Source organism: Trichosurus vulpecula, chromosome 5 (genome assembly GCF_011100635.1).
Source record: "Trichosurus vulpecula isolate mTriVul1 chromosome 5, mTriVul1.pri, whole genome shotgun sequence".
Taxonomy (NCBI): Eukaryota; Metazoa; Chordata; class Mammalia; order Diprotodontia; family Phalangeridae; genus Trichosurus; species Trichosurus vulpecula.
The window spans coordinates 285,852,266-285,865,515 of record NC_050577.1 but is presented as its reverse complement, the minus strand read 5'-3'; the positions used below and the strand labels follow the sequence as shown (position 1 = coordinate 285,865,515).

General features: G+C 41.9%; 2 protein-coding genes across 3 annotated transcripts in view; one reads left to right on the top strand and one right to left on the bottom strand.

Annotated features, from left to right (window-relative positions):
- Positions 1-13,250, top strand: part of GNPTAB (N-acetylglucosamine-1-phosphate transferase subunits alpha and beta) — an 86,677-nt gene that overhangs the window by 17,907 nt on the left and 55,520 nt on the right. For both annotated transcript variants that reach the window (XM_036759675.1, XM_036759676.1), the window contains exon 2: positions 2,269-2,354. In XM_036759675.1, the coding sequence (XP_036615570.1) occupies positions 2,269-2,354 (86 nt within the window). The remainder of the gene's footprint in view (positions 1-2,268; positions 2,355-13,250) is intronic.
- Positions 12,029-12,616, bottom strand: LOC118850349 (calcineurin B homologous protein 1-like). The gene has a single exon (XM_036759677.1). The coding sequence runs from the start codon at positions 12,614-12,616 to the stop codon at positions 12,029-12,031; it is 588 nt and encodes a 195-aa protein (XP_036615572.1).

Here is a 13,250-nt window from a genome sequence, read left to right as displayed (position 1 = left end):
ACAGTTTCTAGTCTTGGAGAGTTGGGGTGCTGAGAAATTAAGTGATCTACCCAGGGCCACCTAGCAAACAGCGGCAGTGGGGTCAGAAGCAGAATTGGAGCCCAGATTTCTACCCACTTCTGCCAACCTGCCTCTTCATATATGTAGTATCTGTGTGTCTCTCTGTATCTTTGTGTAAAAAAGGCGGACCTGCAAGGTGGACCAGTGTCCATTGATCTGTTTGATAAGAGATGTATAATCAGGCTTTTTTTCCTTCAGGAACATACAGTTGGAGGGGTAGATCAGTCTTCTACATATGAAAGATTTGGAAAACAAGACAGAGGCACCAAGAAACAAACATTCATTAAGCACCTGTGCACACAGTAGGAGGAAATGGTTTAGGTCAAGGGTGGGGAACCTATGGCCTTGAGGCCACATGTGGCCTTCTAGGTCTTTGGTTGTGGACTTTTGACTGAGTCCAAGTTTTATAGAACAAATCCTTTTATGAAGGTGTATCAGTAAGGCAATAAACACAACATTAACAATAATTGTGAATATGCCTATGTAGTTCTGTATCACAAAGTACGAGAGACTTTCCATATAGAAGGTAGAAGAAGTAAAACATTTATTCAGACACCAGAGAATCCCATAGCCAGGCAATCTGCTCCCACAACCAGTGAACCCAACTTTATCATAACAGCAAGGAACTTAAAACACAACATAGAGCCTTACCATCCCAAAACCTCTCCCATCCCCTGCTGGGGTTTTCCCAAAAACAAACTCACAGTACAGCTATCGCAGGCAACTTTCTTTACCTCAGCTCTAACTATCATGATGGCCATTAAGAGCCGTAAGGGCTCTCTCTCTGCATTTCCTGTGATATAACTTCCTTTTCCTCTCAGCAAGTCCTCCCACCACATGTGACTTAGAAGGAGGTCACATGGCCTGTTAATGGGTGGGAAAGATCTTCAAATCTAAATTGCTACTACAGAAGGGCATTTGTTCTTGTGAAGTTTAGATTCAGTCAAAGGGCCGCACTTGATGACCTAGAGGGCCACATGTGGCCTTGAGGCTACAGGTTCCCTACCCCTGATCTAGGTAATGCATGGTCTCTACCTCCTGTAGATGTAGAGTCTGTTAAGATTGTTAGCCACAAGCACAGATAGGAGGCTACAGTCCATTCTCTCCATATTTAGTCTTCTCTCTGTTCAGCACACTCACAGACCACCCCTGGGGGCCACACCTCTGCACTGGACAGCCCACATGAAGGGAGTGCCTTCCTTTCTCACCTTCACCTGGAGAGTTCCCCTGTTTTAAGACCCAGCTTGAGCACAAAGTTCAGCATGAAGCCTTTCCCAGGCTTTCCTGCTGTTTGCTCCGTTCCAGAGTACTTTATGTTTATGTAGATTTGTACTTATTCTGTGTTTTAAGCTGTGCTTGTCTCCTCCATTAGAACATAAGCTTCTTGGGAGGAGGGGTTACTTCATTCTTGGTATTTGTACCCCAGGCCCAAACACAGGGCATGGCCCACCGTGGGCACTCCAGTCCATTGCCCTTCTTCTCAGTGAAGCCTTTGCTGCTTTTCCCAACTGGCCCAAGCTTGTGCTCTCCTGGCATAGTCTTAGAGACACCAGGCCCAGTGGCTTATAGGGGAGGGGTTATTTTTAGGGTTATTATTAGGAATAATGCTTTTTTTTTTGAGCTAGCATGTATGTAAGGCTTTAAAGTTTTAAAATTGCTTTACAAGGGAGGTGTTTGAAAGACACTGAATTACAGCCTCTGTGTTCTGTTGCAAAGGCCCTGACTCTGAGGATTTGGGCTCTGTAATTGGAGCATTGCTATACTTTTGAGCAATGGCTATAATTTTTATAGAAGAATCAATGTTAGTACATTCAATTTTTTTTAAACTTCATATTCTGAAAATATTTACTGTGCCCCAAAGGAAGCCGCTTCTGAGCTCTTTTACCCTCACCCCCTTCAATCTGTCAATCAGTAAGCATTTATTAAGTGCCTCCAGCAGGCCAGGTGCCATACAAAGTGCTGGAGATACAAAGAAAGGTCAAAGGTAGCTCCTAATAGGTGGAAGTTATTTTAGGGATAATCACATTTGATAGATCTCTGAAAGTATTTTTGGAAGCAATGCCCCTCCCCTCCCATCCCTAGCACCTTTGGGTCCCCATGTACCCTTGGGAGTAGGGGGGAAGGGGCAGAGATAACAATTACTCTGTTATCCTTTGATGCCAAGAAAATGTACTATGTTGTAGTAGTCATTGAATTTTTCTTTTTTAGGTTGTTCTGGAATGGAGTCGGGACCAATATCATGTTCTATTCGATTCATATAGAGATAACATTGCTGGAAAGTCCTTTCAGAATCGGTAAGATTTATTTTGGAGATGATTATTGGGCTTCTAGAATGCTTTCCACCTTGTAACTTTCACTGTGTGTAAGATACCATACAGTTCTTTGGGATACCGATGAGCTCTACAGGTGTCTATAGAGAGTATGTAACTGGTTCCATTCAGTCCACTGAATTTTAGTGCTTAGTTGAGCTCTAAACTAGACATCACCCATGTATTTGATTCAAATCTGGATGTGGATTGGGAAACCAGGAGTCCCCTTGGACTCTCTTTCTATGATGTAGGTAGGGGAGCAGTTTTTTTCTGAGTAGCTACCTTCACATTCTTCCCTGCTTGCTGTTCATTGTATAGACTTACTATACTTTGTTAGCTGCCTTCAGTTGCCTTGTATAATTTCAAAATCTAAATTGGAGGCAGGACGTAAGAGTGGCTAGTGCTGTGGACTCAATATCAAGAAGATGTTGATTCAGACCCTACCTCAGACATATATTTGCTGTGTGACTCTTACTTTTTTAACCTCAGTTTCCTTGTCTGTGAAATGAAGCAGGGGAGGGGGAAGGTGGACTCTGGCTTGTGATGAGGTCCTTTCCAGCTCCAGGTTTATTATCCCCTGATTTTTTGCAAAGAAACCACATGCTCAGAAAATTGGATATTAAGACAGTCTTTAAGTACATGTGTTTGTACTAAATGTGTATATCTATATTTCTCCTAATTTTAGATAGCATCATTTGTTTTTTATGACAGAGTGTTTCAGATTATTAAATCTTGCAGCAAAAATTACATATGGATTATAATAGCAAATATTTCAGTAAACTTTTAAGAATATTGTTCTGTGGACATTTTCAGCTTTAATAGAAAATACTTAAGCTTGTATGCATTTTCTCCTAATTTGAATAGCTTAGAAAAATGGTTCTAATTTTTTTATTTAAAAGAATTTAATATATGAAAGTCATTCTTTTCATCTTTCAGCCTCTTGTAGGAAGTCCTTAAATCTGGCTATCCTGCTGCCTCCTCAGGCTCAGTGTGACCAAAGCTTTTATTCTCTTCTTCAACAAACCTTCCACCTTGCTTATTTCTGTTGATGGCTTTGCCTGCCTCCCAGTCCCCCTCTCCTCCCCCAGTGCTCAGCTGGACTCTTTTTGAAAGCTTCCAGGCCCAGAAGCCTGAGGCACCACAGAGCCCTTTTGGGGAATCTTGAATCTGCTCATCTGTCACTATTCCCCATTGTCCTTCATTCTGCCCTCTGAGACCAAGCAGGATAGCTCTGACCCCGCCTCCATGACAGCTCATCACATTCTTGAAGACAGCTGACATGTGCCCCCCACCCCCCATCCTGAAGTCTTCCTTGTTACTCATTTATGTCCATTTCTCTTCATGTGGCAAAATTTCCAGTTCTCTTCCTGATGCTGGTCAACCTCCTGGATATACTTGTTCATAGATTAGCTTATCCTTCCTCAACTGAAACTGAACTGAACTGTCTGTAATTTGGAGCACTGCTCCTTCCTTTATGGTCTTTCTTGATACCCCTGATGAGAGCTATCTTTGCCCTCCTTGAATCTTACATCTCTCACTCAGTCCCTTCTTCCTCTCTCTCCTTCCTTTCTTCTTTCTCTCTCCCCTCCCTCCCCTCTCTTCCTACCTCCTTCCTCCTTCTCTCTCTCTTTCTCTCTCCCCCTCTCCCCACATGCCCACACACATGCACACATACTCTTACATTCTAGTTATAATTTATGAGTTCCTATGCTATGTAAACCTGAGGCGATATTAGGAGAGGGTGGGTGACCCAGTGGAGACAAGCACCCTGGGCTTCGGGTTCAAAGATTAAGGTTTAGGTGCAGGCCCTGACACTGTCACCATGGTCTTGCTTACTGTGCTGCTGGGGTCTTCATACAACAATATCACCGCTTAATCTGAGTCTCAGTTTCCTTAGCTGAAATGTAGGGAAAATGACAATACCTGTCTTATGGTTGTGAGGAAAGTACTTTTAAAGTTTGCAGTTTCGTATGGATGTAAGTTATGATTCACACGCACATCTGCTATCCACCCACTAGACTGAGCTCCTGGAGGTCAGGGATCATGTCATTTTTCATCCATCAGTTAAGTATTAATACCCCTCTATACCAGGCTCCAGGTGGGCAGGTGCTGGAGATGAAAGAACAGAGGAAGTATCCCTACTCAAGGCACACATTCTACTGGGTGAGATGACCTATTTGAATATATTAGAATAAATGCAAATATAGACCTAGTTGTTAAATACCAGGCAGGGTTTTTTGGGGGGGGTGTGGGCACCAGCAGTCAGGGGAAGGGGTACAGGAAGAGCTTCATGACAGAGATTTGCTTGAGCTGTAGCATGAAGAGAGAGGGATTCTCTGAAGTAGAAGCCAGGAGGGCATATGCTTTAGGCAAGAGGGACAGAGATGAGGGATATGTGTCAGAAACAGAGAGAAGGCCAGTTTGGGCAGCTTACAGAGTCGGGGCCATGGAGGAAGAAGTAACATCCAGTGAGACTCAAAAGATGGACTGGGGCCACATTGTAAATGACTCTAAAATCTAAACCGAGGAGTTTTTCTGTCTAATCCTAGAGGCCACAGGGGAGTGTTGGAGTAGGGAGGTCAGGTGGTTAGATCTGTGGTAAGGAAACCTACTTGGGCAGCAATCTGTAGGATACTGGGGAAAGGGAGGACCTTGAAGTAAGAAGACCAGTTAAGAGGCACTTGAAATCACCTGGGTGACAAGTACTTGAGCTAAGATGGTAGCAGTGTGACTAGAATGAAGGGGTGAGATGCAAATGGTGTGGCAGAACCCAGGGAATAGGAGACTGGTGCCTGTGAGAAAAATAGGGATGTTGGGAAGAGAGGAGGGGAGTTCTGTTTTGGACATGTTGAATTTGAGATGTTTCTGGGACATCCAGTTTGAAATGTCCAATAGTTAGTTGCTGATGTGAAAATGAAGCCCAGGAGAAAGACTGGATATGCTTGCGAGACATTTGCTGTCTGAGGATAGTTAAATGTATGGGCATATCTTAGGTGATTACTGAGCAAGAGTGTAGAGGGAGAAGAGGAGGCTCTAGCACAGAACCTTAGCCAGTACTCAGAGTTAGGGGGTATATGATGGAGGATAAGCCAACATGGGGTCTGAGGATTGGTCAGACAGAGGGGCAGAGAACCCAGAGAGAAGAGAGTATTCTGGAGGAGAGGGTTGTGCTTGAGTAGGGTGAGGACTGAGGAAGACCATTGGTAACTGTGGATAGAGCATTTCCTTTTGCAGGATAATGAGGAAACCAGATTGCAAAAGGTTATGGAGTGAAGGAGAAGAGGCCTTCACATAGATTCTGAATGTTTGTTGAATTTGAGTGTACCACTAATAACCCAGTGACCTTGGCAAAGTCACCAAGCCTTCCTCATTTGTATAAAGGAAAGTCTCTTGAGCTCTGTGATTTTATGTTCTGCAGTAGTACTCTGTGTTGCAAGTTCTCTAAAATCTTTTCAAAAAATCTTTTAGTTTTACCAAAAAAAATTAATTTTAATATCCTCTGACATTGGATAATCATCAAGCCTGAGTCATAGATGCTGTAAATGTCAGCTCTGAGACATGCTTGTTTCTAATAGTTTACCTATTTGGAAACTGAGATAGTGGTTTAGTGGTTGGAACGAAGCCTCAGATAGAAAAGCCATAGTCTAATCTTAGAGAAACTGCCAACTGACTCACTGACCTTGAGGAAGTCACGTGATCCAAGTGTGTGCAAGAAAATTGTATGAATGCTCTTTATCTGCACTAGAAGAAGCAATGTCTTAGCTAGGCAAATTACAATTTCACTTTATAAACCAGTATATCAAAGTAACTTTTTACACGATTTGGTTTTCACATCAGGCTTATGTTTGTTTGTTTTTTAACCATCAGATTTATCATTTTAGCATTCTACTTAGGCTAATGTTAAAATTTATCCGGTTCTGCTGGCAACTATTTAGGTGACTTCAATCAAGTCATTTTGCTTTGAGGCTTTGGTTTCAAAAATAGTTTTACGCATTTTTATGTAAAATCAGGGGGTTGGAGCCTTTGGTTCCTTGGCTCAGGGGAGGGTGGAGAACCAAGGATTAAGACTGTCTCTGTCTGGATCACTAAATCACCTGAGGACAATTGTATTTGGATTTGATGGATACCCTACCAGAAATAGCCCTATGTAAATATTTCATTTACAGAATAAATATATGGGGATGCTGACTTTTTTAGTTTTTATCAAGCACAAGTTGAGGGCTTTGTGAAGGAAATCTTTCCCTATAGCCTTGAGGATTTCTATGAGTTGAAGATAAGGAGCTCTGCTTTCACAACTTGGGGAAGAAAATATTGAATGAGATTAGATAACTCCATACTTAAAGTATGCAGTTGAAGCTTTCCAGAAGGTTAAAATTTGCATTCAGAAATATTTCACCATACTATTTCATCAAGTATTTAGTATTTATGGGATTAGACAGGGTTGGGCAGTTGATGGTGTTAGATTTAGGGACCCTCCCAAAACACCCGAGTTCAAGTCCTGACTCTGACACACATTGGCTTTGTGATGAGGGACTTATCTCTTTTCTGTAGCCCAGGCAACTCCACTACCTGGAGCTGTGGCTTTGGTAGAGGGAATTTCCTCCCTGGGAGTTTCCATCCCTATGGTGTCACAGGGCCAGTCCTTTGTTAGGGAATTCTTTTTACTCCTATAGTTCCTACCTGATGTTCTTGGTTCTGCTTCTTAAACCTAAGTAGTGACAGGCCTTCAGGTACTTGAAGGCCTACGTGGGGTGTCTCTTTCCCCAGCCCTTCACGAAGCTAAGCATCAGCAGGGCCTTTCCCTGTAGGAATGGCAGATGTGACCTCCAGGCCTTTTGCCCTCTTAGTCACCTACCCCATGACCAGCTCTGGTTTGTCCATGTTCTTTTTAAAATGGAGAGCATAGTACTGAACCTAGAACTCTGAGATCATTTGAGCAGGGGAGAGGGGTACAGGACTGACCCTTCCCTCCTGCATTCTAGACATGCTACCATTCTGCCACTGAAGCAGCCTAAGATCATGCAAAATTTCCTCCTCTTCCCCCTCCCTCTCTCCCTTTTCTTCTCATTGACTCATTTTGAGCTTAATGTCTATTTGACCCTTCAGATAATTTTCACATGAAATGTGGTCTGACCATGTTCTCCCTATCCTGTACTGAGAACCACAATGTTGGCAGATGATCTCAGGAAATTGTATTAGGAAATTTAATAATAATGTTTATCCTCATTAGAAGAGCTGGTGTTTTTGTTTTCAGAAATAATCTTTAAGAGCAAATGCATAAAAATATCTTTTTATACCCGGTTTTCACAACACCTTTTGTGATTTTTTTAAATCAGATTTTTTAAAGGCTCATATTAAAATTAATATGAACCAAGTTATTTAATTTCTTTGAGTTTTTCTTTCTTCAAAGTCAATGAGCATTTTATTAAGTGTCTACTGTGTGCCAAGTATGATGCTAAGCATTGGGGATACAAAGAAACATGAGAAAATAGTCCCTGCACTCAAGGAACTCAGAGCCACGAGCAGATAGATGTCTGGAACACGGTAGATCATCCTCCAGCTGACATTAGTCTAGCAGTGACCATTTTTTGGTTCCAGTCATTAAACCAGTTCAAATCTACGTAACTGTACTGTCTTCTCTAGCCTAAATTGAATTAGAAGGTGTTCAGCCTTTCTCTGATTGGCCAATCTTGTTAAATAAGTTATTTGTGGTTAATTTAGTGTGACCTGTTCTTGAAGAAGTTACGCATTTAGTGTTCACATCCTCCCATAATAACTTCATCCCAACCATTTCTTTAGTATTATGTTGCAGAACTCTGCCAGAAATTCAAGGTAAGTTCACTGCCCTCTAACATTTGAAGACTGCACCCTTTTTCCTATTTAAAAAAAGCCAGGACAGTATTTCCCCATCTCCAGGCTTGATTCCAACATGCCTACTAACTTGAGAACTCTTATGGGGAAGCAACATGCATACAGAAAATTAAATACAAAACACTCAAGATTTTGTCACATGCTTTGCTGAGAAACAGGTATACTGTCCTAAGGACTATCCCCTGCTATACCACTCAACCCTGAACAAAGAAGAATGCTATTTGTTTACCATGACCTCTTTCTCAATTAACCCATGGTAGCCCAGAGTGTCTTCTGACCATTTCTTTATCCATTTGATGTGCAAAGTGCTTAGACTGGGAATTGAGAAATCTGAGTCCTAGTCTTGGCACTTCCTATTAAATTTTCCTATTTGGAATCTTTAACACCAGTATTCTTCCAGTGATGTTAGGTGATTATGAATCATAGTATTTGAAGACTTGAGACTGTTAGCAATTCAGAAGGCAATGGAGAGATGCCTAGTGAATGCCTGCAGAACACAGCTAATCTCAAAGATGATTTACTTGTAAGAAGTGACATAATTGATATCCAGGAAATAAGGGGTCAGAGAAGGAGGTGGATTGCAGGTGACAAGAGCAAGCCTTAGCAGCTGGGTAGTCAGAGGGAGGGTGGTGCTGCCACCAAGGGATAACAAAAAAGAAAGAAAAACCTCAAAGAAGGCCTCCAAGCCAAGGGAAGGATCCTCTGTGGAGAATTTATGTGAGGACATGGGCAAAAATCCCCTAGCTTGAGAAGTCATGGAGGAGAGAGAATATCTGCATTTCATTGGAGAACACAAGTCCATTGGTCCATTTAAGTACTGAGTTATTGCAACTCTTTTGTGTCTTCTGCTCGTATCCTTTTTATAAATGACGTAGTGAGAGTGCCCTTTGTAGCCACAACACTCTTCATTTTCTTCCCTGTCAGGATCATTCATATTTATATTGCCAAAATTTAATTCTTGAGGACCTCTCATCTCTTTTCTTATGACCTCCATGTAGAATCTATGGTCATGGAATATTTATAATTTTGCTGAATCACAGTGAACTGCAATTCAAATTTTGGAAAAGTAATTTTTTACTTCCTTGGGCCTGAATTTCCTTATCTGTAAAAATGAATCGTAGGGGAGGAAAAGCCACTATTAACAAACACATATTGAGTGCTTTCTCTGAGTTTGATACTCTGTTACAACCTGGGGATACCAAAAGGCTTCTAAATAAAATGCCTTAAGCTCACCATTAAATGCTCTTTAACTATTCTAGGGGGAACTTTACATTTAAACTCATTTCTTATTTTATTCAATCTAATCTTGACCATAACAGCTTAGACAGTCTTTTAACGAGATTACTTGCAACTAAACTCAAGGATGTATCCTTTCTCTTTCTTTTTGTTTTGTTTTTTGTTTTAACCACAAGTATTTATTGATGGGTTGAAGAATACAATTTTAATGAACAGTAAGGCACATCAATGTATTAAAACACTTGGCTATACAGCCAAAGGGGGAAAATGCATTTTTTTTTTCCCTTAAGAATCAATTATGCAAATCATGAAGCTGGTAAAGTACCTCTCTAACAGATCACATTGGACGGTTCTCTGCCATAGCATTTTATTTTATTTTTTCTCATTACATGTGAAGATAGTTTTCAACATTTACTTTTATAAGATTTTGAGTTCCAAATTTTTTCTCCCTCCCCAAGATGGCAAGCAATCTGATATAGGCTATACATGTACAGTTATATTAAACATATTTCCACATTAGTCATGTTGTGAAAGAAGAATCAGAATGTAAGGGAAAAACCATGAGAAGGAAAAAAATGAGAGAGAGAAAATAGTCTGCTTCAATCTGCATTCGGACTCCATAGTTCTTTCTCTGGATGTGGATAGCATTTTCCATTATGAGTCTTTTGGAATTGTGTTAGATCATTGTATTGATCAGAAGAGCCACGTCTGTCAAAATTGATCATTGCACAATGTTGCTGTTACTGTGTACAGTGTTCTCTTGGTTCTGCTCATTTCACTCAGCATCAGATTATGTAAGTCTTTCCAGGTTTTTCTGAAATCCACTTGCTCATCATTTCTTAGAGCACAGTAGTATTCCATTCCATTCACATGCCACAGCTTGTTCAGCCGTTCCCCAACTGATGGGCACCCAATTTTTCCCTTTTATGCATTTCCCATATTATATCATCAGAGTAGCCATCTAGGTTCATTCCCTCGTGAGGAAGTCATTGACAGTTTGCATCTACGCTGTTCTACCTGACCACTACCTTATCCCACTCCACTTTTTCAGCTGTCATTTTGATTCAGGCTAGGTCAGCAAGGTACCTTCCAAAGGATCCCATATATACCTTGACTAGTCTTCTGATACAAATAAGTAAGCAAAGAACCAGGAAAAAACCTGTCCAGGGCAGATACAGAAATTAATCAACTCATACAACAATTAGCATGGCATAGCCTGATTCAGGGAAGTCTCAATTAAGCTGACTTTGGCAGGGAAGTTGCTCTGGCTTTTTTCAGAGGCCTACAAACCCACCTCAGGATGTACAATTGGTGCCAGACCCCTCATTTCTGAAGAATCAGCTGCAGTGTATATGAAGAGCTACACAGCTAGTTAACCAGGAGGCTAATTTTGCAATACATTTATCTCTTTGGACCTGTAACATGAACTGGCTATGAATTCCAGAATAATCATTTGCAAACGTCAATTTTAAAAAGCATTTGTGTGCAAAACTTCAAGATACTGAGGACAGTCTTAAAATCTCTTGGTTTGAGATAAGCTAGGCACTTCCTTAATACTAGTTTGTCTACCTGGACACTCAAAGTCGTGTAGTAATATTGAAGTCTTAAACCATGTTGTAGGTGTCAGTACCAAGGATCTTAGAGGGACACTGAGCCTACCTCCCTTTCCAGGGAGCCATGAGAAATCTCACATACATATCACCACAGGTGCCATCCCAGTAATACCTGCCCAGAAATCAAGTGTGCTTCCAGGTGGATGGCCACTTTCTGAACTGTGCTAACAAGAATAATCATGCAGGTCGGAGACAAGAGGTGAGGTGACCTAAGCAAGCACACCTGCAGGGCTTGACCTTTGCCCCTCACCTTGGCCACTCACTTTCAGGAAGGATACCTCCATCTTGCAGTCTTTCAGCTACAACATGGAGAGTAAGTAACAAGCCCAAAGATGTTCCTGTTCTTCAAGGAAAAGCGCCTGGGGTGGCAATGTTCCAGAGTCCCAGTTAAGAGTGGAAGGTGGTTAAAAACCAGCAAGCCTCCTCACCGACCTGCTAAGTCATGACAAATCAGAGCTGTGAGAGTGTGATAGGCATAGCTTGGGGGAAGGAAGAGCAAGGGAGGGTGAGGCTCAGTAAAGAAGAACTTTGAAACCGAAGGATTGGCTGTGCAGTTACATATGTGCAGGTAGAGAAGTTAAAAGAAGTCGAGGAGGTGTGCTAAAACCTGACTAGAACTAGGTGGAAACTAGAACTACGTCCAGTCTCCATCCAGCAAAGGGACTTTGCTGGCTCTTTCTCAGACTGATGGATTCAGAGCTGCCAGTAGCTGTTGATAAATGGAGAACCGTAGAGGGAGAAATGGAAGAGAACAGGTGAGCTCATGTACCATTCATTCCTTAGTGCCCTGTTTGTAACAGCAAGGCTGGCACAAACAGGGCAGGGCTTGTCATGCAACAGCAGTGGCACTTGGGAAGACGAGAGTTTCTGAAGAGAGAGGGAGAAAAACTCAAGTTCTGTTTCTTAAATACAAGACAGGAACAGTTTGGTCCCAGTCTATTAGCGAAGAAATCGGATGCTCATCTTCTGTTCTACATCCACCTTGTCCAAAACCTTGACAAACTCTGAAAAGGATATGGCACCGTCCCCGTCCTGGTCAGCTTCTTGGATCGTCCTTTCTGCGATGTTGCCCAGCTGCTCATCGGAGATATTCACTCCAACCATCATGCGTAGTACCTGTAACAGTTCATCTCGGGAAATCTTGTCGTCTTTGTCCAAGTCATATAATCGAAAAGCAAAGCGTAGTTTATTGCTCCGGCTATTGAGTGGTTCTGGTCCATTCACGTCTTTGCCATTCTCATTATCATTGATTGGTCGGAAGTGAGCCAGAATTCTCATGAATCCACGGAAGTTTACCTGGTCCTCTCCCTCGGGGAAGAAGGCATTGATGATCCGATCCCCCAGGGGGTTGATGGCAAGCTCTGGAATCCGCTGGAAGTCTTCCCGGCTAAGAGTACCATTTTCTCCTTTGTCTAGGCTAGTAAACCTGCTGTAGAGACGGGTGATTTGGCTGTGGGAAAAGCCAGTCTCTTTTTTTATCTCCTTGAGTTCTTCATCTCGTAATAACGTGGAGACCCGAGAACCCATCTCCTACAGGAGAGCTCCTCACCACGCAGAGGCAGAGGTGGCAGCAGGCAGCAAGAAAGAGGGGAGGGAGAAGAAAAGGAGAGAAGGGCCCTTTTTCTTTCTCTCTTTATTTCTTTCTCTCTGTGTCTCTCATCAGAGAATGAGTACTTTGTACCCCAGTGTTTCCTTTTTATGCGTTAGTTGCCAGGAAATTGGTCATCTCTTAGGGCTCTACAGTAGTGATTAGCTATTCGCTGTATAACTTGCATGATCTTTGTTCCCTTTTACCTATACTTTAACTGCGTAGGTAGATTACAAAGCAGCCCCGCCTTCTCCTTTGTGCAGAGTAAGCACTTAATAAATTCTTGTTAATTGAACCTCTTGTCTATGTCCTTCCATAAATCCTCTAGGGGAGTGTACCCACTGGGTGGGAGATCTTCCTCTAGATCTGAGGTTCTTAACCTGGTATCTACAGAACCCCAAGGAGTATTTCTGGAGGTCCATGAGCTTGGATGGGAAAAAGCAATATCTTTATTTTAATATAATTGTTTTCCTATGTAACCCTATGTGTTCTATTTTATGCATTTAAAAGCATGATTCTAAGTAAGGGTCTATCCAAAGGCTTTACCCAACTGATTGCCCAAGGGGTTTGTGA

Excerpts from the sequence above, each read along its gene's own strand:
- LOC118850349 (XM_036759677.1), bottom strand. The coding sequence starts at position 12,616 with ATGGGTTCTCGGGTCTCCACGTTATTACGAGATGAAGAACTCAAGGAG.